At 39.9% G+C, this 24,852-nt stretch overlaps 1 protein-coding gene across 1 annotated transcript in view; it reads left to right on the top strand.

Moving 5' to 3' along the window:
- Positions 1-518: 518 nt before the first annotated feature.
- LOC104081088 (MKL/myocardin-like protein 1) overlaps positions 519-24,852 on the top strand; it is a 45,909-nt gene continuing 21,575 nt past the window's right edge. The window contains 2 exon segments of the mRNA XM_009583696.1: positions 519-645; positions 19,193-19,258. Of these exon segments, the coding sequence (XP_009581991.1) occupies positions 519-645; positions 19,193-19,258 (193 nt within the window).

Here is a 24,852-nt window from a genome sequence, read left to right as displayed (position 1 = left end):
GAAAGAGAGGGTAGTGCTCAATCACATGGTATTGCCTGTCTGGCAGGTGTCTGTAGTGTGAGTAGAGAAACCAACTGTTCACTATTTTGGGTGAATGAGGTTGGCTGTTACTGCAAGTGGCCCCACGAAGAAGTCCACGCATCTGTTGATAAGCACTGCTCTGCATACTGGGATCCTGAATGCTTATAGCCGCCTGCTGAAACAGTGAAGTTTCTGTCTGAGCTTTGAGATAGTAGGACGAAAAGTTTTGCCAAGAGCCTTGCTGATTTTAATCTTTAGATGTTGGCTGTCAGGATTTGTCTGTGCCTTGAGTACCTCTCTGTTCCTATGCAAGTACAGCCTTGGATTCTAGCAGTAAACTGATTTTTTTTTTCCACTCTCCCGCTTGGTGCAGTGACCGAAACCTGGTAGAGAGGGATTGCGGTTGGGTCTCTTGTGAGGATTAAGCACCCTTTCCAATAGCCTGGGACGCCTCCTGTGTTACAGATCTGCCTTCAGGTCCAGGGATTTCCTCTAATATGTTGGATAAAGCCAAGACACTCCAGCCTGCCTATGTTGGGATTGTGCCGCTTGCAGAGACTGTGTCAAAGCAAGGGAAGAGCTGTTCAAGCACATATCAGGATTCATACCACAGCTTACGAGAAGGTTAGCAGGCTCTGCTTTCTTTGTTGTAGGCACTGTGTAATTGGTTTGTGAGTTGGTTTTTTTTTTTTTTTGTTTTTTTTTTTTTTTTTTAATCATGCATATTGAATCTGCCTGCTTTTTCTTTTCTGGGCAGTAGTCCAGATTTTGGGTTTCCCACTGGCTCTTGTGACCTGTTGTCCCTGAGGCGCTCATAAGCATGTCACAGGACGAGGTTGGAGCTCTGTGTGTACAGTGCCTGGACCTTGGGACAATTTCACTTGCGTTTGGAAGTTTTAATTTCAGAGTTTAAATTTCTTCCTCTCCTCTATGTCTATTGGGCTCTTGTGAGCAATGTTTTAAGGTTCTGTTATTAAAGGTGTAAAGGCTTGTTCTGGAGTGGCAACTCTGCTTTGAAGGAGATAGAGTATCATGTTTTAAGTTTCAGTATGTTGCTCTTTGGAGAGTATGGAAGGAGTGGGGTCTGTGTATCTAAATGTGATTCTGTTTTAGATAACAGTATCCTGCAAATGTATCTGATTTTTTATGGGGGTTTGACAATTCTTAAAGATTATGTAGACAGATAGAGGTCAAATTTCAGGGAGTCATATCTACGAGGAAAGAAGTAGTTCTGGAGGGATTGAGAAAAGATTGAGAAGATGAAAACAGACAGTGATCCATTCATAGTGCGCAGCATAATAAGTAGCAACAAACAGGAACTGGGAAAAGATTACAGGGAAGAATGGCAGAACATAACAAAATGCCAATGGCAAACATTACAAGATTTATGTTTTATCAGAGATGCTGGATCCATCTAGCTACAGGAGAAATTTTAATAGGAACTTGCAGGAGTGAACAAAGATCTTGAGCACAGTGGCCTCAGAAATAAGGTGATGACTGATTTTGAGAGCAAGTAATATGATCTGAGAGGAGCAGAAAATGACTTTCAGTGACATTTTGGACAGAAAAGTAAAGTAAAGGGTAGTAGGAATTGAGGACAAAAAGCCAGATAGAATAAGGCCATGTTTGTTGTGGAAAGATGGCCAGTGCGTGGAAGACTATTTTGGCAGTTGCATTTAGAGGATTTTTCTCTCATACGCAGCTCTAGACCTGCTGAGTCTGCCAAACAAAACTGCTAAGTTTCTACCCCCTATTGTCACTGCCCTTACCAAGCCCCTTTAACAGATATAAAGAGTTAGCTTTTTATTAGATTTTTAAAATATTACTATTTTTGTTGCTTGTTTTCGTTGGAATACCCTTTATCAAACAAATATGGAAAAGGAAAAGAAAACTGAAGTCACAGTCCTCAAAATCAACTTTGGGAGTCATAAATCTGTTAGTATAGGCAGTATTCCCAGATTACTTTTTCTGCTCTGGAGGCAAAGTAGTGCAACACATCAATCTTCGGAGGAAAACAAACCAAAATAAAAAAAGCCAGAACTTGCAGCTGTCTGTATTTGCAAGGCATTGATTTTCACAGAAGGTGAGCACTGTGCCTTTGGATGTGCCAGGATACATCCTTCATTCAGTCACTAAATATCACAAGCTCTACAGTGGGATAACAGGTAGAATGAGGAAAATGCAATTCTGTAGTACTTTAATCAATATAAAAATGTTTGCTGCTGTCTCAAGTTGAAGTGAATTAAGGTCATTGAATTCTTGTATAATTCTGATTATTGAAAAAGCTGTGTTGACTCTGCAAAGTCTAGCAATATCATCAGCCTACCCCATGTCTAATTCATGATACTCTAATATCGTATGTGATGGGGAAAGCTACTTTCTACCAGCTACCAAACAGGAAGGGTAGGGAAGAGAAATAGATGCTGCCAGCTTCTTTCATGTCAGAAGAGAAAAGAATAACCCTTTAGCTTTGCTGCTGCTCCATTCAAGTCTCCTGCAGTCTCGGGATGCCTGTTTTATTTATGCTGTAGCATGCACTGTATTTTGCAGAGCCAAATCTTACAGGCAGTGGAGAAGCAGATACACTCAGGTGTAAACCCTTGTGGAAGCTCTGGAATTAGCATTGAGCTGAAACTCTTAACGACTGTTGTACCTTAGCTTTGATCCCCCTAAAAATGGGACAGCTTAGTTTTGTTATCGCCCTATTCATGCACTTCTCTTCCTCACTCTTTACCACACACAGGTAAATGGATGCCAGTCTGCTTTCTCCTCTTTATAAAGCCGGGCAAATAAGGGGTGTCTATATTATGCTGACAGTGCTCATACATATTCTCTTAATGAATCTCATGAGAAGCGGCTATCTGGAATAGACTTCATCTTGTTTCCTTGCCGCTGGAAAACAGATGGTCTCCTAAATCTGATTTATGTATTTTTTTGAATTGGGACTTGACATTGAAGTTTGGGAACTGCTGATCCTTTCCACACAGAAATGGATTTGACATGGGGAAGTCAGAGAACATATGCTTGTATTTTTCAAAGTAGTTATTTGGGGCAGTTATTGGTAAAATTCCTAGAATTCAGGAATCTGTAAACATGTTTTCTATTCAAGAATGCCTTGGAATGATTTAGTTTTCAAATACCAAAGCCCAGTTGCAGTTCCTCAACCAGTTAACACAACAGTATGGTAGCCCCTCATGAAAGATATGAAGAGGGAACTGCCAGCTTTAGAAAATTTCAGAAAGCTACTCAAAAACCGATTAGCATTCATGTGAGTCTAGCTTAGAATTAAGTACTTCCAAAAGTAAATTCTAACTTTTCCACCTCTGTGCAACGTCTTTCATTCGTTGCTCTTAAACTAAGCACTTTTTTTGGCAAGTCCTCCCTTCAAAAATGTTCAATGTGACTTGGGGGCTGACAGTGAAACTCACCTGTCTTTTTCCAAGATTTGTGTCTCAGGGCCCAGACACACGAACAAGTTTCTGCATGCCATCTGATCTGCGGTAACTGTGTGCACATTCTTGGTCCACAGCAAATGTGAGGTAATTTGAGTTAGCTTAGCCTTTGATTAAACTATTAATATCTGTTCAGTACTTTGAAGAGATCAAGAGTCATGCAAGTGCTTGTTAACATATGGCTTTCTTCACGAGTGATCTAGACCTTATTGTCATAACGCCTCTGGGCTCCTGAAGGTAAAGCTGGTCGGTGGCAGTACCTCATCCAGTAGAGGGCAGAAGAACCTGCACGTGTAGACTTGGACGCTCTCAACACCAAGGAGATCCCCAGCAAGTGGGCAGCCCTTGTGGTCTGAGGCATCTCACAGGAATGCAGGGTGACATTTTTCTGTAAAGGTTGATCTACATCTTCCTAGTTCAGAGTGGACCTGAAGATGCTGTGGGAGATGTCAAAGTGATGCCTCATGCAAATGCATGGGTAAGGAACATCAGAAACCATTCACAAAATCCAACGGGTGCATCTCTGAATTATGGCCAGATACGTCCCACAATTTAGAATTATTTATACAAATAGTGCTTTGACACAGAAAAACATAGAAAATGTGTTGAACGTATGGGGAACTAACCTGCTGTCATTGCTTATGGCAAATCCAGAGGCACACCAAATGTATGTAGTTAGATTCCCTATAGTCTCGTGCTGCAACCACTCTTTGCAAATGTGTAGCACGGTGACTGTGATTATGCTTAAAAGATAAGAGATGCAGTGAAGGTAAGGTAATGATATATTAATGATATATAAATGGCTTAAAGTTGGCAGTAAGATGGCAATTTAAATTTATTTTTGCTTAATTCCCAGTGTGCCTCGTTTGACTGTGAAGACTTAGAGGTGTTTCAGGGTATTTGTTAACTTTAGAACATGAGTGGGAAGCTTAGGGAAAGGGTTAACACTGAACGACCAGGGTTTTTTTAAGTCAGTGGTTGTCAGTGGAAGGAGAGTCATAGCATTATCCCTGGAGTTGAATTCACATATTTTTTCAGTCCTGCTGCCCTAATGTGTTTTTGGTTTTTTTGGATATGACATGTTTTCCCCTCTTGGAGTTTACTGAACTATTCCTGTCAGTGTAATGATCCCCAGCTGTTGCTTTAGCCCTAGCTATTTTCATGCTGGGAATGGGAGGAGGAGGAGGAGAGGACCAGAGGCTAGCTTGTTTACCACACTGTGATCTACTTCATTTGTCGAAAATCGGCTACTATAATACTTTCTTTAGCACAAAGTAATACTAAAAGGAAAGAGTTGTAGACTCGGACCTGCAAGAGCAAGGGGATGTAAGGACTCAAGACATGCAGAAAACAAAAAGAATAGAAACTGGGTGTGGTGCAATGAGTGCAGCTGTCAGTAGCATTTATGCAGACGATGCTTTGAACTAGTAATGATACCAAGTAAAATTTGCAGTAAGTACTTTCCTGCCCCTATCAGCTGCATTTTCTTCACAGTTAAATTGAGCTTCATGTCCAATGGCAGTGGTGCTGGGGTATTGATAATCCCAGCAACTGTGAAATGTGTTAATAAAGCTTGAAAAAACTTGTGTGGCTTTCAAATTATTCATTATTTGATAATTATGTGTTGTTTATTTTTTGAAGAAAATATCTGTATTTATACTTTTAAACAGCAAATGACTGATGCTTAGACTTCCTGGGAGCTGTTGAAAAGCAGATGCTTTTTTGAAAACAGAACTATGGTACATAAGCTCAGATTGCCTGTTTTGCATCCAGAAACAACTTCTGCAGTTAACATGCTTGCTCAGAGTCCTTGCCAGACAGATGTCACGGTGACTCTCCTGCCCAAAGAAGATAAGGGTCAGTGACAGTTGTGGTTTCTGCTCGTGTTTTTGGATCCACATCAGGCTGCCTGTGTAAATCTTATCCGGTACTTTTATCATCTGTAAGATCTGTCACTAGTCACCTCAGATTTTTCAGCATTCTGTCACACCTGCACGTCATTGATCAACAACTTAACGAATATTTATACTGCAAATAAGTGCCTGCTTAGATCTTTCCTTTCGTGCCACAATTCCCATCTATCCAGTCTTTTCTGAGCATTGAATTACTGATCTTGTCACCTGCTGCATCAATAAATTTTGATCCAAAATGTTAAAGCAGCACATTTCTTGGCAAGAACCTCTGCAGCCTATGGTAGAAAATAGAGATATGGCTCCTGACATAGCTTAGGTTTATCAAACGAAAACATGCAGTGAGCCTATGGGGCAAATTGTGTTCCTTTTTCTTGCAGGAGGCCTGTAAGCAGATGCATAATCTGCCGAATGGTTTTCTTTCTTTTACTTGGGTTAGTGGAAGTAGATACAATGTTTTTCCCTGGTGCTATGTAAAATTTACTAACCTGATACCTCTCCAAACTAAGAGCAGACCTGCAGTAGCTGAAGTATATTGCAATATGGTGTTTACTAATAAGAGCTACAGAATGTTTTTTTGCCTATCACTGTATTCAGGATTTTTGGGTAGATGGGTAGAAGATGGGTAGAAGAACTGTGCAGGTGACCTACTGTCAGAGTTTATTGTGTATATAATATAGTAAGCATTCTCCCAAAAAACCAGAGATTTGAACTTTCTAGTCTGCAGTTCTGCCACCTAAAGTTAAACTTAAGCCTGATGAAGCTAACAAGAAATGTGTAAGAAGGTCAATAATAAGGAAGAGGATATATTGCTTTGAGACATGGATTCTTTCAAAAATTGTCAGTGAAAACTGGTGAAATCCAGGCTTTCTAGACAATCTCATTTTAATACAGCCTTTCAGAAGTAAGCAGCTGTAAAGAACGTTAAAAAAAAAAAAAAAAAAAAAAAAAAAGCTATTTGAAATTTTTCAGTAGAAGCGTCCATAATGGATTTTTCTCCATGGTAGGGACAGGGATCATCTGTTGCAGCCAGGCTTATAAAGACCTTATTTTGTGGTCTCCATCCCCAAAGGCAGCTCATGGAGCCGAAGCACTGACTGGAGTCTGAGGGCCTCTCCCAATTCTGAGGATATTTCCTGTAACATCTCTGCTGCATTGTAGCAGTTGACAAATTTAACATCTTTTTGGTAACCTTCCTCACCAAAACACGTGTCAGGGCACAAACATTGTGCTGCCCAGCTGGATTGTTTGGGGGGGAACTGAGTGATGCCCTCCGGGTGACAGAAGGAAGAAATCCACTTTTGACTTTCTCTGCGTGGAGTTTCCCTAGCTTGATGCTCCTACTTGCTTCTCTAGTATTAAATGCATGGAGACTATAGCTGTGTTTTTTGTAGGAATTGAATGTGACAGTAGCTTGGTTACTCCTCTCTGCAAATTTTACAGCAGTGCTGGAAGCCAAGGATGTACAAGCTCCCTTTGCATAGTTTGGTCAGTATTACAAGCCAGCATGTAACCTGTCCCTGCAAATAGTTGTGGGGTTTTCTTTCTTATTTTGGTGAATGCTCTTTGTGATGCTCTTTTGATGCTCTTTTTCTTCACTTTCACTTTCCTAAGCTTTCATGCCTCTTTCTGTATTATACTTATGTGTGAAGGTCCTTCTAAGCCTGCTTGCAACTCACACCCTTTTCCATGTTCTGATGTCAAATTCTCCCTTTTCAGAAGTGAAAGACAACATTTTAGAAGTAGATGCTAAACTAGTAGTATATTTGTGCCTCACTGAGAGACTGTTTTACTGCTGCTAATAATAGCTGTCACATTGACTTCAGGCAGTTTAGAACGGGGATTGTGTCTTCAGGACTGACATGTGACCGTGAATCTAACTACAGCGGTTGCAAACACTGTCACCATGTAGCTATCTCCCCTGCCTCTTTGCTGGTGGGAGCAACAGAAAGGAAACGTGTCTGCCCTTCGCTTGCTTTTGTTCAGTGTATTAGTGAAAGCCCACTGCTATTAGCAGTTGGAGAGAATCTTCCACTGTGTGTAACGCGTGTGGGAGTACCTGCTGCTGCTGGCAGTCTCCTCTGTGCCCTTCAGTAGAGGACTGAGCCAGCAGTAACATTTTAAACATCTGCAGAATTTGTCCACCAGTCTGAAGTCAGTGGTCATGCAGGCCATTCTGGACTGCTGGGTTTTTTTAGTTTGCTGATTGACCTGTTACACAGAATTATATTATTTAGATATTTATACTATGATAGCACTTAAGAGCCACATTAAGCCTCATAGCCAGATTTGTTTTCAATGCTGTGGATCTTTCCTCTTGGAAAAACTTTCTAAAGTCGGTCCTGGAGATCTGTAGTCCAGAGTTTTGAAAGAAAGTAAATATCCAAAGAGAAAGGCAGTAAAAAGTAGTAGATAGATATTGTATGATCACAGTTTAAAGAGTTTGAGGGAATTTGGTGTGCTTTTTATGCGTAATGCAAATTCTGGGGATCAGCTTCCATACTGGGCTGCTGTGAAGGAACTGATTTCTCATGTAGAGGAGTATGATGGCCATAGCTGAATCTTGTAACTTTTTTACAAGTAGAAATAGAATTTGTACTTAAACTGTAAAGAAGGTGTCAGATTGTTTCAGTACAAAGCCAGGATCTTTATTTGAACCTCAGATGCCATGATTGTGGCATGTGTTCTTTGCAGTCTTTGAGAAAACAGCAAAGATGTTTTTTACTACCATGAATTGAAGAAATATGGTAATTCCTTGTAGCATCCACCTGAAATTCTTGCTAAGAGAGGATGCTGGGGCTTGGACAAAAGCTGGTGGCAGGAATACTAACCAGATAGGGAATGCTCTGAGTCTTTATTTTGCATATAATATGAATGTTGGACAAAACCAGTTTTGTTCCATGTCCAGTGAAATAACTGTCAGCACAATCATCAACCAACTGAAGCTGGGAGATGCTTAAGCTAGCTAAATTAAAATTATAAGGGCCAGCTTTCCGAGTTCCCTATATAACCGGTTAATTACTTCTAAAAAACTGCTGGTTTGGTATTTAAATTTGCATACTTCTAAGTCCTTTTTTCTACCCCTTGTGGAAGAACACATTTGCTCTCATTTGCATTTGGTTTCAGTAAACCAAACATCTTTAGGTGGTTAAGAATCTGAAATGTCTTGGAAATACAGAATTATTCCACGTTTAAGTGGAAAACCCAAAAACACAGCTCATATGCCGAGGTGTCCCAGCTGTTGCCACAGAAGTTCTGTGGTGTCTTGACCATTAGATGATTTCTGTGAAGGGAGCTTTTAACTTCTATCTGTAGAGGGTGCCCTGTGGCAGAAGGCAGGCTGAATCATTGGGCCAACACCACAGTCTCTGAGAAATGTTTAAGGAAGTTTTTGGCCTTGATCTGAGAGGCTGTTAGTACACTGGAGCACTGTGCTGTAGCAGAAATTGCAGTGTGGGAGGTGAGCTATGAAGGAAAAATACTAGACCATGTCTCTTGTTGCTGAACGAGGCATGGAAGGATTTCCTCATCAATTTTAGTATTATAAACATGTCTAATCAATCATGTGTTTTATGGATGTGTCTTGGCACTGTCTTGAGACTTGATTTTTTTCTGCTCAGTAGAAACACACAAAAATATATTATCCCTTGAACCCAGAGTTTTAAATAAAATGAAAAATTGTTCAGATTCTGAGGTATCTCCAAACATGTTTTTTCTTTTTTCTTCTGTATAATTTTTCAGAAAAAATGTAAACAACTCTCATGTCTCATCTTTAAGGAAAATAAAAAGGTTGGAGCTCTTTCTTCTTATAGGCAGAGATACCTCTATCTTTACAAAAAAAAAAAAGAAAATGGGTTCAAAGTTGTTTTTCCCTTGTGTATCTTGCCTTTTGTACTGTCACGTTAGTAGACAGCTGTAGATCTGATTGTCAGGATGTATCTACCCATTCCTTCTTTTTCCTTCATTTGTTCCCATCTGCCATGTCATATTAAATTATCTGGGAGAATTTCTTTCTAGGGTCTTCTTTGCAAGGTGGTTAAGGGCAATGTTAGTTCCTCCTTGTTCATTGTTTCATGGAAACATATAAATCAGTATAGACTGTGACTCAAGTTTACACGGGGAGTTGGGAAATTCTCTCTGTTTTTTCCCCCTCAAGGCTTCTCTTCCAGCTATAGATAGTAACAATGGATATGTAGATGGCATCAACAAGCACCGATTACAGATAATATTTACTGTCTTATGATACTGGTGTGTCAATTTTAGGTAGACTTTTCCACCTAGGTATTTTGTTACAGGTCGTCTTGTTGAATCATGCATGGTAGCCAGATTCCATAAATATGGGTATGTGCCTAGTTATTCACATGCTTAATTTTCACCTAACCAGTATTACTGGGACGAAATGATTTTATAAGAATCTGTACCCTGCACAGAAATCAAATCAAACTTTTCCTGTTGACAAGCTTGTCACACATTTTTACATGTTGCATATCTTGCTAAATATACCAGGTTACATGTATTTCAGGTTAATTTCTTAAAGTCCTATTCTATTTCAACAGTTTCAGTGAGTGCTGAAATGGACTATTAGGTGTACCAAGATTTTATGATAAGAGTGGGCTTCTATGTATTCAGTAGAAAGACTTATGTACTAATGGTAATACATTTATCTGATTTTAAAATTTTAGTATTAAAGAAGACAGAATGTAAAGGCAAAAGCTGTAAAATGCACAGCAACTGCTAGTCTTTATTTTAAATAAACATAAAAAGAACCCTACAAAATTCAGCATAACTTTCATAGTAATAATCAAGTTTGCATATATTTAGAGTCATATACATGAGTAGCACCCACGAAATAAACACGTTCAATTGTGTGCAATATTGAGGACTGAGATTGTAAACTTCTAAGACTATGAACTGGTTCTTCCTTTTGTATCTGCACGTTTTATCACCCTAGAACGCCAATGCTGACTTGAGCCTTTGAGCACCATCGACGGGAGTAACTATCCTGTCCTGTCTGGAGGTTAGATCGTATTATGTCATGATACTTGGACCATGCTACTGCTTTTGTTTGTTTTGTAATGCTATGTCCTAACAAAACTAAAATTGCTGTAAATGGTGGCTTTATCTTCTAAATACAGATTTTAATTAACATTACTTTGATTTCTACATTGTATCAAATTTGATATGAAGCCTCAAAGATGACCTGCTGAGGTAGCTTCTTGTTCTGTGCTCACAGCATGAGCCAGCTACCTTGTGGTAATATGTGAGGATGGAAATAGATCCTTTTGCTTTTGATTGTGTATTTGCTTCTGATTCCATATTCTTCGGGGACCAGTTTCTTCTGTAGGTTGGGATATTTGATTCTGCTAAATTAACCATATCAAAGAATCCATATTTGTCTGTCTCCACTAAGAGACCTATTTAATGCCTCATAACATTGACTCATTAAAAGATCATACATGCAAATATTTCATCATCCTTTGAAAACATTTAAAAAAATTATTCCTATTTCATATTTCTCTTCCAACAGCAGCCTCCCAACAAAAAGGGACTATTGCCCTGTACCTGTTTTTTTGTTTCTAGTAGCCAAAACTAGTTAGCAGGCATGTGTAAGCTGCATGTCATGTCAATGATTTTATATGACCCAAGAACATTTTGAGCTGTAGAAGCTTTGAAGAGTCTGATTTTATCAAGAAACAAGCCCTTCTTGTCCTGAGGGTAAGAGTCACTTAATTTTCTCTCTTCCTCCTCTTTTTGTGTTCTTAAATGACCAGTTGCTCCTTTTTCTGTACTTTTCAGCTGCTTTTAAAAGCTTCTGGGCATTTGAGAGCCTGAAGGCTTTTGGAAGTGCTGGATGGAAAAAAACAACCCTAGTGTTATGTGACCCACATTACATCCTTGGATTATTACTAACACATCTCCTGTGAAATATTTTGAAAGTTGTTGCTTTGGAGGTGAAGGATCTGTTCTGTTTTTAAGAATCTCTTGATAGAGGTTTTAGGTCTACGTGGGCAGATTTGTACTCCTGTTCTCACCTGTACAAATTTGTAATGCTCTCAAAAGCTTACTAAGAGGTTAAGAAAGAAAAGGTGGTCGTGAAAAAAGTTTCAAGTCCTCTCTACTAGATCTGCCTTTGATGCAGCTGTATGGCTTTCTTGGTTGAACCTCCTGTTTGGCTTTATGCCTGCAATCATCTCTGTTGGACAAGCACAGCTGGGTAAGGAGTTTATCAGTGTTCTCCAGACTGATATGAGACACTTGCCCATCTCAGCATATTGCGGCAGAAAATGCTGATTTCTGCATTGCTGCTAAGAAATCCACTTCCATCATTCATGTCACCTGCAGTAGGGAACCGCTCCTGATCCTGGTTTTGTTTCCTGTTCAGGATCTGCTTCACACACCTCCTCTTTGGGTGTAGGGAGAGTGATCCCAATCCTACTTCTCACAAGGAGAAGACCACAGCATGAATATAAATAAGTGGCTTTTGCCTCTAGTGTGAAAGGTTCTTGTAACAGTTTAAGAGACCAAAAGAAATTCTCTTTCTATTCTTTACTCTCCCAAACTCCATTTTCTCTGTAGTATGGTTGCTAAGGAAGAGATGAGGAAACTGCCTGCATTTTAATAGCAGCCGTTGTTGCTGCAGTAGAGAAAAGAGGTAGTGGAATGTGAGATAGTCTCAAACAGTAAAGAAATAAACTTCTGCTTAACTGTCCCTTTGCCCAGGCTTGCTCCAAGCTATTCTTTAAAATGCATTGAGATGAATAGAACTGTATGGCTGCTACTTCCAACAACAATGAATGCTTGCAAATCGTGCGGATCAACAGTGTACCTGCTGCTTCTCCTTCACCCCACAGAGGGGTGAATTTTTGGCATCCCTTTCCCAGGGTAGCAAACTGTCATATAATCCCTGCAGTTTGGGTGTCATTTACAGTCTGCTTCACTTAAATGCTTCTCTGTTAACTGCACAGTCTGCTTAAATGCAAAGCCAGTGTGTATTCCCCATCAGCAGTTAGTGGATTAAAATGCTGTTAGGCTCAGAAAATTGCCTTTAAAAAAGGCCCAAAAAGTTGGCTTTTCTTTGTTGGTAACCCCCATGCTAGCACATTCGATGTGATTGAGGGGGGGTGGGGTGTTGTCAACAGCACCAGAAAAACACAGCTCTGGGAAAAAAAAGGTAATCTACCTCAGCAATTTGAGTTATTTTCAAAATTAATTTTGACCATTGTATACCTACTCATTGATCATAAACTATCACAGCTGAATTTTTCTTATAGGTTCTTGAGGACACTACAAAAAATTTGGTAATACGAACCATCCTTTGCTGCTTCTGTACAGAAAAGTGTTGCAACTGGAGCTTAGCAGATGCTGCTCTTGCTGGTGTATGAACCAGAATCTAATCTGGCTTCCTGTCGAAGCATGAAAGGGCTAATCCGAGTCAACATTTGTTTTGTAAGCAGGCACTGCTGAAAAATGCTCAGAGACCATTTTCGGTGTGAGGGAAAGGTTTTCTCACCACATCTCCAGGGGACTGAATTCAGTCATAAATGTAGGATATAACCTCCACTGAAAACAACGGCTGATGTGCTGCATATTCCAAAGCTGAATTTGGCATTGGCTGCTGGTCAAATGTGACTATTTAATCAGAAACTAGGAAAAAAATTCTCTTCTCAGTGTAATTAGAATGGCTGCTGCTGGCTGAGTAGTAAGTGGAAAGGTGGCTTCACGCTTCAAAGCAGTAGTTACATGGCACTGTGATGTTTAAGTTAGAGGCCCCAGTTCTGCACAAACAGCTGTGATGATTTTGTTCAGCAAATATCCCGTGTCGTCAAAGTCATCTTTTATCGTTGCATATTATAGAATCATAGAATCATAGAATCATTAAGGCTGGAAAAGACCTCTAAGATCATCAAGTCCAACCGTCAACCCAACACCACCATGCCCACTAAACCATGTCCCTAAGCTCCTCATCTACACGTCTTTTAAATACTTCCAGGGATGGTGAGTCAACCACTTCCCTGGGCAGCCTGTTCCAAGGCCTAACCACTCTTTCAGTAAAGAAATTTTTCCTAATGTCCAGTCTAAACCTCCCCTGGTGTAACTTGAGGCCATTTCCTCTCGTCCTAAATTATAATTAATTTGGTTGTATATAGGCTGTTGGTTTAATCTAACGGTGGTATACACATTGTACTGAAAAATTGAAAAATATGTGTGGGCTGCAAATGGTGGCCTAGTGCCACGTTTCCTTAGGCTGTGGTCTTTGACCCTCACAAAGTAAACCTAGTCAGACCTACTCAGTACTAGGTCAGTGAAAATTCTCCTAAAAAATCTTCGTTCCTACTGAAAGGTAGAGATGTTTATGAACTAACTGGCCCGTTTCCATCCCAGCTTGTGCTGTATTAATGCTTTCTTGCGAGTTAAGTGGGTGCTGTAGCACAAGGCTTTCAAATGGGGTGTGCAGAGGTGCTGAACAGCATACAAATAAATGACCATGAACCCTTATGAGCATTAAAGTGCATAGTTTGCTCTTTACTGCTTTTACTTACGCTTGCACTTTCCTCGGCTTAGATAATGAAGTTAGGCTAATTTCACTTGTTCTTCAGTAGTTTCTCTTTCTAATCACGTGGCTTATTGATTGGGTTGCAAGGATGAATTTTTCCATCAGGCAAATTGCTTTCACTGAATTTACAAAATCAATAAATCATGTCTGTAAGCATACAGCCTATCTAGTTAATATGTCTTGCACTCTTCCTTTTTGCACAGGTATCCTAGCCTGAATTCCAGGGAGTTCTGCCTCCCTCAGCCCCTCTACAGGGTTTCGTTTCGCTATAGCAGCCTTCCTCCCTTTCTGTTCTGTGCTGCTGCTTGTGTTTTCTATTGTAATCCACTATATGGCTGTGCTTAATCATTACCTTGGTTGGGTGACCTTGAGTATCACTTGGGATTCCTTAGAATAAAAGGTTTTGTAGAAACGTGAACACAGAGTCCCTTTGGCAGTATTCAACATAACCTGCACAGGGCCTTACCGCAAGCTGCAGTTCAGAGCTGCGTGCTTCTCTTCACTAGTTCTCAAAAAACAGGAAATGCAGAATATTTTTTTAATTTACGTCGTAAACATGTCCTGATATGTGACATAGTCTTGGAGATTTTTTTTTTTTTGAGATGCTGAGATGCAGAGGCTGCAGTCTAGTTTCTGTGGTAGTTCTAGTCAAACTATTAAACATGAAGTATGGTTTAGAAATAGAAGGGCTTTCAGGTATGTATAAGGGCAGGCACGCTGTTGCAGATTTAGATGATGAGCTGCAAAAAACACCTTAGCTCATCATAAATATTTGTTCTTGCTACTGCTTACTACTAATGCAGTAGCATTGTACTACGACTAGAGTTGAAAGTGTCCTGAAAGTGTCCGTATGGGTGCAGCCTCTGCATATTAAGCATATACTGCTCTGAGCTGCCACCAGCCATGAGGAGGCAGGAGTAAGCTCTGGTCTTGGAATATGCCTGTAGGTTCCCTGTAAAGGCAGTTCTGTGGTAAGATGAACAAAAATAATCATGACTGGCTGTATTTCACTAACAGTGTAACTCCGTTGATAGTAGCTGTATCAGTATTATTTGTCTCTTAGTACACCCCCCCCAATTCTTCTCTACCCCTCCTCTTAAACTGCTGGCAGCAGTCCTCTACACCAGCTCCCAGATTTCTCTGGAATGTTTTACTAATTCTTGGAACAGTTCATTAGACATATAAAGACCTTGTTCAAACTTTAACTATATTTCAGAATTTTTCATACTTGTGAAATAAATAAATTATGCCCATTTGTGGGTGGGAAAATCAGACAAGCATACAAACCCCTCAAAATGTTGCACAGACTGTGACACAAGTTGAATGAAAGAGATGGGTAGAAGGGTACCAGTATGGAGCTTATTATCTAGTCAGCAGAGATCTCTCTCCTTTATATGACCTGATTTATTCCTAATTTGAAAATTAATTTAAAGGTTAAGCAGAGGGATAAAGGAAACAGAAGATTGTTGGTTTGTGATTGAAAGACTTACACTCCAGTCTGTCTTTGAGTAACTTTGAATTTCTCTGGTCATTCTAGACCTTTGGCTGAGCTCCAGGTACAACAGCCTTGGATTGGCTCTTGGGACATCTGTTAATCTATATATAGGATTCACACACTTGCACATGTAAACAGGTGATCTCCTAAATATATGAAATGGTGTTGGGAACTCCAAGTACATACTTAAGCCAAAATGAATTCAGGAGTGAACTGAAGACATCCTTTTTGCCCTCCTCCCCGCCACAAAAATAAGCTGTATTGGAAAAAAAGTGCATTATGTGCTGATTGTAACTTGTGCTTAATATGTATGTATATACATTCATAAATCCCAGGAATTACTTAGTGCCTATTAAAAGTATCCTGAAAATGACCTTTTTCCTATTCTCCAGTTTAGTCCTCTTGACAGTTGCTAGTTTCTTGCTGTGAGAGGACATAGTGTTTAAAAATAAAAGATGCATATAATGGGTAGAGAAAAAGCGTAGTAGATGTTAACTGATATATAAATAAGATATATTTAGAAAATTCATAAGGGAAGCTGAAGTCAGGAAGAGAGTTTTAAGTCATTTGATGAAGTCTCTAGCTGTCTGGCTGAGACTGATTTCTAATAAATCTGGGAACAGCAGGGAGACTTCAGAAAAGCGAAAGACCAGTAACATTTTGCACCACTACTGAAAAAGGGTGAGTGAGTAAAGAGTGGGTAATCTGGTATCAGTTCCAGGAAAAAACTATGGAAAATTTGATAAAAGAATTTAGGTGGTATAAGAATAGCAGTAAAATCACGCTGTCCAGCTTTTCAATTTGTGAAAACAGGTCTGTTCAAATGCGGTTTTGTTGTTTGGATACGTGAAATTGGGTTGCTAGGGGTTTTGTCTCGGTGTAATTTATAAGGTCTTTATCTTAGTAGTGTGGTATATTTTGGTTTTAAAAAGTATCTTTGAATTTAATGAAGTACTGCTTAAGTGGATTGACAACTGACTGTAATCAAAGAAAGCAGAAAAGCATTTCTAGTTGGGATCAGCCCGGTGGGGTCTGGAAACAAATGCAAGATGGTAACAGTGTAGACAGAACAAAGGTTAATGGAGGCATAAATAATGACATTAAAAAAATTATTTAGATTATTTAGGCAAACTGAGACAGTTGAGCAAAATGTGCATAAATACAGGTGAGGGCAGAGTTATGCACCACGGAGCAAAAAATGCCATCCACACCTGTGTGGGGGTTTGTTGCTGAAAATCCCTAACTCTGGGGTGTGAAGGGTAAATAGTAGGTATAGTTGGAAATGGGAAGGAAAGTAGATGGTCCTAGCAAGTAAATAGCAAAGTGGCAAAAAGAGCTAACATACATTGCTAGCTGTGTAAGTGGGAAGACATGAGTAATAATGAGATTATCTGCACTTAAAGCTGTGGAGATGGACCTGATGCTATAGGTCTGTGCCTTGCCTGTGTACATTTAGTGAGATGTGCTAATTTAGGGTATGGAAATGAGTCCATGAAATGGCTCACTAGTGGAAATAATGCCACATAGTGAGAGATTTAATGTGCCGTTGCCTAATAGGGCTGAAATCACTTAGTGGCATACTGCTACTGGAAGGATGAAGTCTCACTCCCACCTTATGTTAGTGTTAGCAAATACCTGGCTATACAGTCGTCCTCTTCAACTCACTAATCAGACAGAAAACAATTCCCCGTTTTGGTTGGGCTGTGGTCTCTGTCACGTCAGTGAGTCCAGCCACCAGTCAGGGGAACACGAGAGATCATGTGGGGAGTGAGAGATTTGACTCCCATCACAGCAAGCTGTTAGATCAAGTGGTTGTGTAGATGTGTCATCACCTGATTCGGCTTTTGATCACCTCAAAACGAATCCGGCACATGAAGAGCCCTGTGAACAGGCCAGCTGTGAGACTGTATTAGCCCTCACGCTAGCACAGAAGTAGGAGCGTGATTGCATGCTGGGTGGGAGGAAGAGTCTGGGACTACCACTTCTGTTTGCAGTTCCACGGCCAAACGAAGGGCCTGTTCCTTACCCTTTGCGTTCCCTCCTCCTCGCTCTGGCTCTTGGCTGATCCCACACAGAATTAGCATGGTGCTCTGTACACCCTCCCTCCCTCTCTCCCTTCCCCATACTAAAGGAAGTAGTTTCCTGCCCAGGGTGCATATATTAAGAAATCCGAGCTTGGCTTAAGAAACAGAAGAGAAGTTAACTTGGTTGCACACTGTGTACAGAAGTACTTCCACAGGTAGGAAATACATTCTCACTGTTATAAACCTTTCAAAGAAAGGTACATCAAGAGCCAAGGGAAGTGGAAGCTAGACAAATCCAAGCAAAAATTTAAGTGTGCATTTAAGTGAGGGTGATTAGCCACTGTGCAAACAACCAGGAAAGAGATGTATCTCATGTTAACTTCATATGAAGACCAGAACCCGTATTGGAAGACGTATCTTAGTCAAATGCAAACTGCAAATAGGAGGTTGAAAGAAACAGGTAAAATGTGATAATGTGTGTAAGTAGATGAAGTGGTATCTTCCCCTTAAATTTTTTATCCCTACTTTAGGGAGTGTACAGTATAAATTTGGATATAATGTATGAAATGAATGTATTGGACAAGAAAAGTCCTTGAGAAAGGAAGCGTAAGGGTTATAATGAGGTTGTATAGTTGGACTGAAGAGTAGTTTTGCTGTCTGGTCGTTCCACTATGTTTGTGTGGACTTCTCTTATGTGGGCTATACAACGGACATAAGCTTGACAGAGAAATTGAAATGAAAACAGGGAAGATGCCATGCCATTCATTCTATAATATTTTATGTTGAGTATACTTAGGAGGTTGGACTTGATTGCAGACAGGATTCAGTATCTATTGATATTCACTCAGGTTGTCCTAAACTGATGTGTGTGTGCATGCGTGCATGTGCATATGTGTGTACACACGCGCATGTGTTTTTTTTCTTTGGTTTTGTAAGGTTCCTTTCGTATGGAAGCTGTCTTTGACTGTTTGTAAGAACAATCCCTAGAATATTGCTTTGATTGTGTAGTTTAAAGGGAAACTGCTGTTATAATCTAAATGTTGAAATTATGACTATTCCAGAGATTTGCATTAGAAAAAAAAAAAAATTGCATTTCACACAGGTAATGCATATGTTCTATTACTCTAAAATAAGTAGGAAAAATTCTATCAATAAGGGATTCGTTTTGCTGTGGAACAAGGACACTTCTAGATATATCCATGATATTTCACTTTCATGAGATGTTACTGAAGGTGAATTTCTGAGTTGAGTAAAGAAATCAGCCTTGTAATTTAAAGTAATGACCAATAATTTTGTCATATCAATTTAATCTACACATGGTAATTACAGTTTTCAGGAGTCATTAGCAGCTGGGGTGTCACTCTGTTTATGGCAGGACTGTCAGCCGGTGTTTCTCTTTGTTTGTTTTTTAATATTAATGGTTTGGAAATAAGTTAGTGCTCTAGAAAAGAATTGAGAAACAAGCCTGGCTTTGCGGATTTTTATCACCCTGCCAAGACCCTGTGCAACTTCCTCTCCCTGTTGCCCACAGCAGAATACGGAAACCTGACTGCTGAAGGCCACTTCTGCAATTGCAGTGGTGCAGGGGAGCAGGGCTGGAAGGGGGTCTTTTTGTTCTGCTGCTCGCTAGTGCCTTGGCATCCAAAGAAGAAAACAAGATGCGTTTGAAAATGTCTCTTCAGTTGTTTCTTGCACTGATGGGTTTCCTTCTCTTCCCTCTCTCTGCTGTCGTGCAGTGCTGCAGTTGAAGCTCCAGCAGCGACGCACACGGGAGGAGCTGGTGAGCCAAGGGATCATGCCGCGTAAGTATCACTTAAACTCTTTGTCTTGGTGTTTTTATGCATGTTTTTGAGGGGAGAATGGTTTCACATATGATTTGAAAGATCAGATTCTCTGTTTCTGGATGAAAAACATCATACATAAGAGCCCCACCCAACTTGTCCCGCCCAACTTGGTCCTTCTGAAGTGTTGGTACTCTAGGTATGGGGCCACCTCTGATACTGAGGAAAAGAATAATGGCTCCAAGTGTAACTGTACTCCAAAACAATGTTTATATTTGATCACAGTGGAGAAGAGTCTTCTGGAGAACTTGCTATATTAGAAGTGCCTTATATACTTCACACACGCTGGTAATCACTCTTTTAACAGGCTTCCTGCCTCTGCAGTTTCTGTTCTTGTTTGTCAGCTCCCGAGACCTCTGAGGTAGTTGTAACTTCGTATGTACACATTCCATAAACTGAGTGAAAACAGGCAGTGCATACAAGACGTTAACCAACAAGGGGCCATGTTTTATGTTTGTAGCTAGAAAACATAGCTAAAAACATAGCTAGAAAGAGTCCTATGGGCATCAGCCAGTTCCCTTCCTGCAGGGGAAGGCAAAATCTGCAGAGCCAAAGAACTTTTACTTGTCTGGGTGGACACATAGGATATACCCTAATCCCAAGCTTTAATAAATTCACTGTCAGGTTACTTTGGAGAAGGTATTTTTTTGTTTTGTTCCCCTCCTTCAAAAGGGGAAAACAAAATGCAAAAAGATATCTGACAAATAGTTTTGTCATGCTTTGGTACCTCTGAACTAGATGACTTACAGGTAACAACTTGAAGCAAGACCAAAGAGCAAGTGTTTTATTTTTGAGGTCGTCTCAGTTTCACTTAACAGCTTTAGTAAAAGGCAATGGATCAGGTATATGTTTTCTTCTTTCAAAAACTTTCCCCCTCCCCCATTTCACAAACCTTATTTGAAGACAGTGTAGTAATGAGGAGTTTCTCATTCCTTCTATTTCTGGGGTGCACACTGTAATATGACACAGTGATGTGACTTAGACTTTGCTAAAGGCGTAAGGTTAGGCTGTCAGCTCTCTCTCTGAATGAAGAGAACCTGTCAGCAGCACTGTCAGCTGAAGTGGCTCTCTGGAAGGTAGTGACATGCTCAAGATGTTTCCTGGCACTACTTAAAATTCTATTACCAAATCAAAAAGGAAAGATTATCCTATATAGTACATCATGCCTGTCCTCTGATTTTTACCTGAGGAACTCGTATACGTGCTTCTACAGAATACACTTACTTGCTTTTGGATGAAAGTGTCCCCGTGACTGTGCCCTTTTACTAATGCTTCCCAGAAGAAAATGTTCCTGACTCCTTTGTGGTCTCCTGCTTTAGGTGGATATGTATGCAAATACTGTATTAAGTTAAGTTCTGTACTGGCTTTCTTCAAAATGTGGCTGGCTAAACTTGTGATTCCTGAGAAGGGTCTGTTTTACGGGCCCTTTGAAAATGAGGCCCTTGCAAGTAATTCAAGTAAGGCACCCAGAGTAATTAGTAAGTCTTAAACTTGCTTAAAATATAGCCTAAATAACTAGTCTTTGCAGGCTTGTGCCCTTCGTTGCTTCATTTATGTCTCTTACATGTGTTTTATGACAGACCAAAGAAGAATGCTCGGTGAAATATCACTGTGAAAATATTGGCGACATATGAAAACGTCCTTTCTGCAATGGAGAAAAACCACTTTAGCAGATCTGTTCTAAACATGATTTGAAATTAGTTTCCTCCAAGTCATGGTATCATTTACCCATACCTGCCAACTGGAAATAACCACACATAGGGAAATGTTTAAAACATTATTTGCCTGTGCCATTTTTAATGAGAAGATCAGATGTGAGATAAATTGTGATACTTAAAGCAAAAGTCCCATTTTTAACCTGAGAAGTACAAAGGATGACTAGGGGCCGTGTTCCTCCTGAAGGCGTCTCAGACCCATGACAGCTTTGCTTCTACTTTCATCAGTTCAGAATAGACGTTTTTACTTACTACTGGGAATGTGCAGGTATCCTGTATTCTTTCATCCCTCTGCCCTGTACCTACCCTGTCTGTGAAAACATTTAGGTACTTAATCTTGTTCCTCTGTCATCTAGTACTAAACATGGCTATACTGGGCCCCACGTCTCCCTCTTGAGTTTGTTAGTCAGGAACCAAGCCCCACACAGCCCTTTATGATGATTTAACAAAAAAATAAAAGTAGGAATCCAGAGGATGGTTTGGTGCTGAATGAAATGAGCTGAAGTGCTCTTTCCATGTGAAATGCTGGTTGGCTTCTAGCCTTTATTTTCCATCTGGAGAGCTTTAACCCTCTTGAAAGAATTGTGGTAGTTGCGGTTGTATCTACATTAGCTTGCATCAGGAGGGTGCTTTTGAAGTGAAGCTCCTGATTGCACTTGCCTACTGTACCTTGCTTTGCACCATGAAATGAAGTTTGAGAGTTGGATTTGAAAGTAAACTGGAAAATATTCTACCTACAGCTAATACACATTCAGTCCATGGGACCAGACTACAGTTTGTCTGGCACAACACCTCCCGTTTCACCTTTACATACGGAGTGTGGATGTCCGTTTCTCAGCATCAACTGTTATTCTGTGCAGATTTGGTCTTAATATGCTATTCTACGTGTTCATTTAGATTAGCCTTTAATACAGATTAGTTCCTGGATCTTGTAGCTAAACAGGCATGCAAAAATCCGTGAAACAGTTACGGGAGAAGTGAAAGTTTTTGTTTTACATTAAAAGCTATCTAGTGTGCAAACTCACTTTGGTACCGTTGGTTCTCCTGACTGCAATATAAGTCTTGCGTGGTGTTTAGATTCAGCTTGGTGCCCTAAATGAGAAATTGTATTTCAGGCTTCCATCAACACAGGGTTTTTGGACACTGTAAATCTGAGGAGTGGGAGAAGACGCATTGGTGTCCCATTAAAGTGAGAGTGAGAGTCACATCACTCCTGCTTTGCTTGTTTAGAACAGAGCTGGGAATTGCTTACTTTGTTCCCATGTGGAATTTTGTTTATATGGTAGAAAGGAAAGGCAAATGTTTCAACATTTTTTTACCAAGTACACTTAATCTCGCTTGAATAACCTTTCCAACCCACCAGCCACCTACAGTAGGGCTATGCTTCACTAAAAGATTAGTGTATTGTAGTAAGAAATAAAGCATTTATAAGCAGTGACAGAGGATTCAAAATAATTGGGTTTTATGCTTCATTAATTCTTCTTGCTTTTCTGTTATCACTTTGTGTAACCTTTTACTAGTAGCAGGATTCATTAGTTGCAGATTAAAATTCTCAATTGCCCATAGAAAAGAGGTGGGAAGCAAGTCTTCATCTGCATCTGACATCCCTGTGGTTTGAGCTAGAAGGACTGTATCTAGAAACAAGGAGAGCTGAGTTTTCATATTTATTCAGGTTTTGGCCTATTTTCTGACAGTGCAAATAGACAAGCTTTTTTGCTATTTGCATTTTTTTGTAGTTATGCAGAGGTGATTTTCATCTTCTCATCCTCAAAATGCAAGCTAAACAAAAACTGCTGTCTGTGCTCAACTCTTTGAACTCTGTCGTGCTGTAGAAGAACAGTCAGATGCTGTCAGTTTTTACAGTGTTGAATTATAAAGGTTACAGCTATTGTAAGGTTTTTGGAGGGAATATTAAACACCCAGTTTTCCACCTTTGAAAAGAATGTTTAAAACAGTAGCTAACGTGCATCTGAGTAGAAAGACATGTAGAAAGTATCTTCAACTAAAACAGCAAAAATTTTTAGGGGGAAGACATTTGGCAAATGTAGCAATACTCTGCTTTGCAAAATATGTTGCGCTTTTTCTGTTTTGCAAGGTTTAAAGCTTCACGTGCCCATTGTTTTATCCATCGGGATTGGGATCTCGGGATTGGGATCTTTGGCTTCTGGCTACAAACACAGAATGTAGGCAAGCATGCAAGGTTGTCATGTGGCAGAATCCTGCCGGAAAGCTGCTGTTGTGACCATAACATTCACCTAAGCAGGGGAAACAGAAGTAGAAGATCATTTCTGGGAATGTGCCTTGTGTTGGGCTATAGCACTGCTTTGTGAATACGTGAAAGATGACACAGGCAGCCTTTGAAAAGGGCATCGTCTGGACTGAAAACTAGAAGGAGGGGGGCTGCAGTACAGGCAGAGAATTTCCAGGAGCTTCTTTTTCACTTCAGTGTGTTGGATGTTTGCCAGCTTTTGTGCCCATATCCAACTACTCTGACTGTATGTTTGCGTTCCAGGATGCGATATATGCAGAATGCATGAATGTATGTAGAATCCAAACAGGATGGAGTTTGTGCTGTTTTCCTAATGTGATTGTTTTTACAGGCGCTGAGGTGTTCCCATGCTATAGGTGTGCATTACCAACACTCCGATGCAGTTTTCTGCTTGGACATGCAGCCTCTTAGTTGCTTGAGCGTATTTTGGAATACAAGATTTGTGAATCTTGTGCTGCTGGGTTTCAGACTCTCCTGAAGAAAGCGTATTTTATCTCTGGACTAGACGAAGGGAGTGTGGCATAGTTCAATTGAAACATGTCACGCGATTAGGAATGATTGTAATACAGCAGGCAGTCTAATGATTATAATCTCATTAGGCCTCTCATATCACTAGCTGCATTTTTTTTTGTAGCCATAAAAATTTAATATTTGTTATAAAACTAAAATACAGTATTTTGGGGGGCTATGAGACATTGCTTAGAATTAATTCTGAAGGAATTGCCATTTACTGGGGACACTTAGTGATTTGAGGAGACAGAACACAGGTTATGCTTTGGCATATCAGTGTTGATCGTCATCTAGGCAAAGTTTGTGACTGGTTTTCTGCATCCAGCACAGCTACCATCACAAGAAAACAAGGATCTTTGAGGTACTGATTTGAGGAAGCGAAATGCTTGCCACCTGTGAGTTTCTAAAATTAAACCATGTCTCTAGACTTTAACACCTCAACCCCCAGATTTGGCCATACATCCACACTTGTGTTTGTGTAGGGTCGCTAAAAATGATATTGCTGTTTTAGCCTTTACCTGATAGTCTAACCACTTCTCAATTTTAAAAAAGTAATTTGGTTGATGAAAATTATGCACTTCCAACTTTATTGCATAGCTCTATATTTAATATTTTATTCATATTCATGCTTTCTTATTAAGCTGCCTGTTTTAAACCTGAAACTTGTCAATACAGTATATGGGGTAGTAGTTGAAGGAGACCTGTCCTTTGAGGATATAGTCAACTTCTGGTGCCTGTCACAAACAATAGCTACAGCAGAACGTATTAAATGTTGTCAGAAACAAAAGAAAACAAAAAACCTAGCTTGTTTAATTGTTAATTGTGAAATAGGAGCATCTTTTGATGTTATGTCAAAGAAAGGAGAGCAGTAAGCTGTTGGAACATACACAGTTACCTACATGTGCAGTATTTTTCATGGCAGGAATTGTTCTGCAGTCATGCTGATGATTTCAGGTGCAATTCTTAATGTCTCAACAATATTTTAGCTTCTATGTAAAGGCTAGGATAGAAGATGAACTGCTATGTCTATGTGGAGTTTTACTGATTCGGAAGTGTTGCAG

Source organism: Fulmarus glacialis, unplaced genomic scaffold (genome assembly GCF_000690835.1).
Source record: "Fulmarus glacialis isolate BGI_N327 unplaced genomic scaffold, ASM69083v1 scaffold11298, whole genome shotgun sequence".
NCBI lineage: Eukaryota > Metazoa > Chordata > Aves > Procellariiformes > Procellariidae > Fulmarus > Fulmarus glacialis.
Note: the sequence above shows the minus strand (reverse complement) of the source record. Positions and strands in the feature narration are given on the sequence as shown.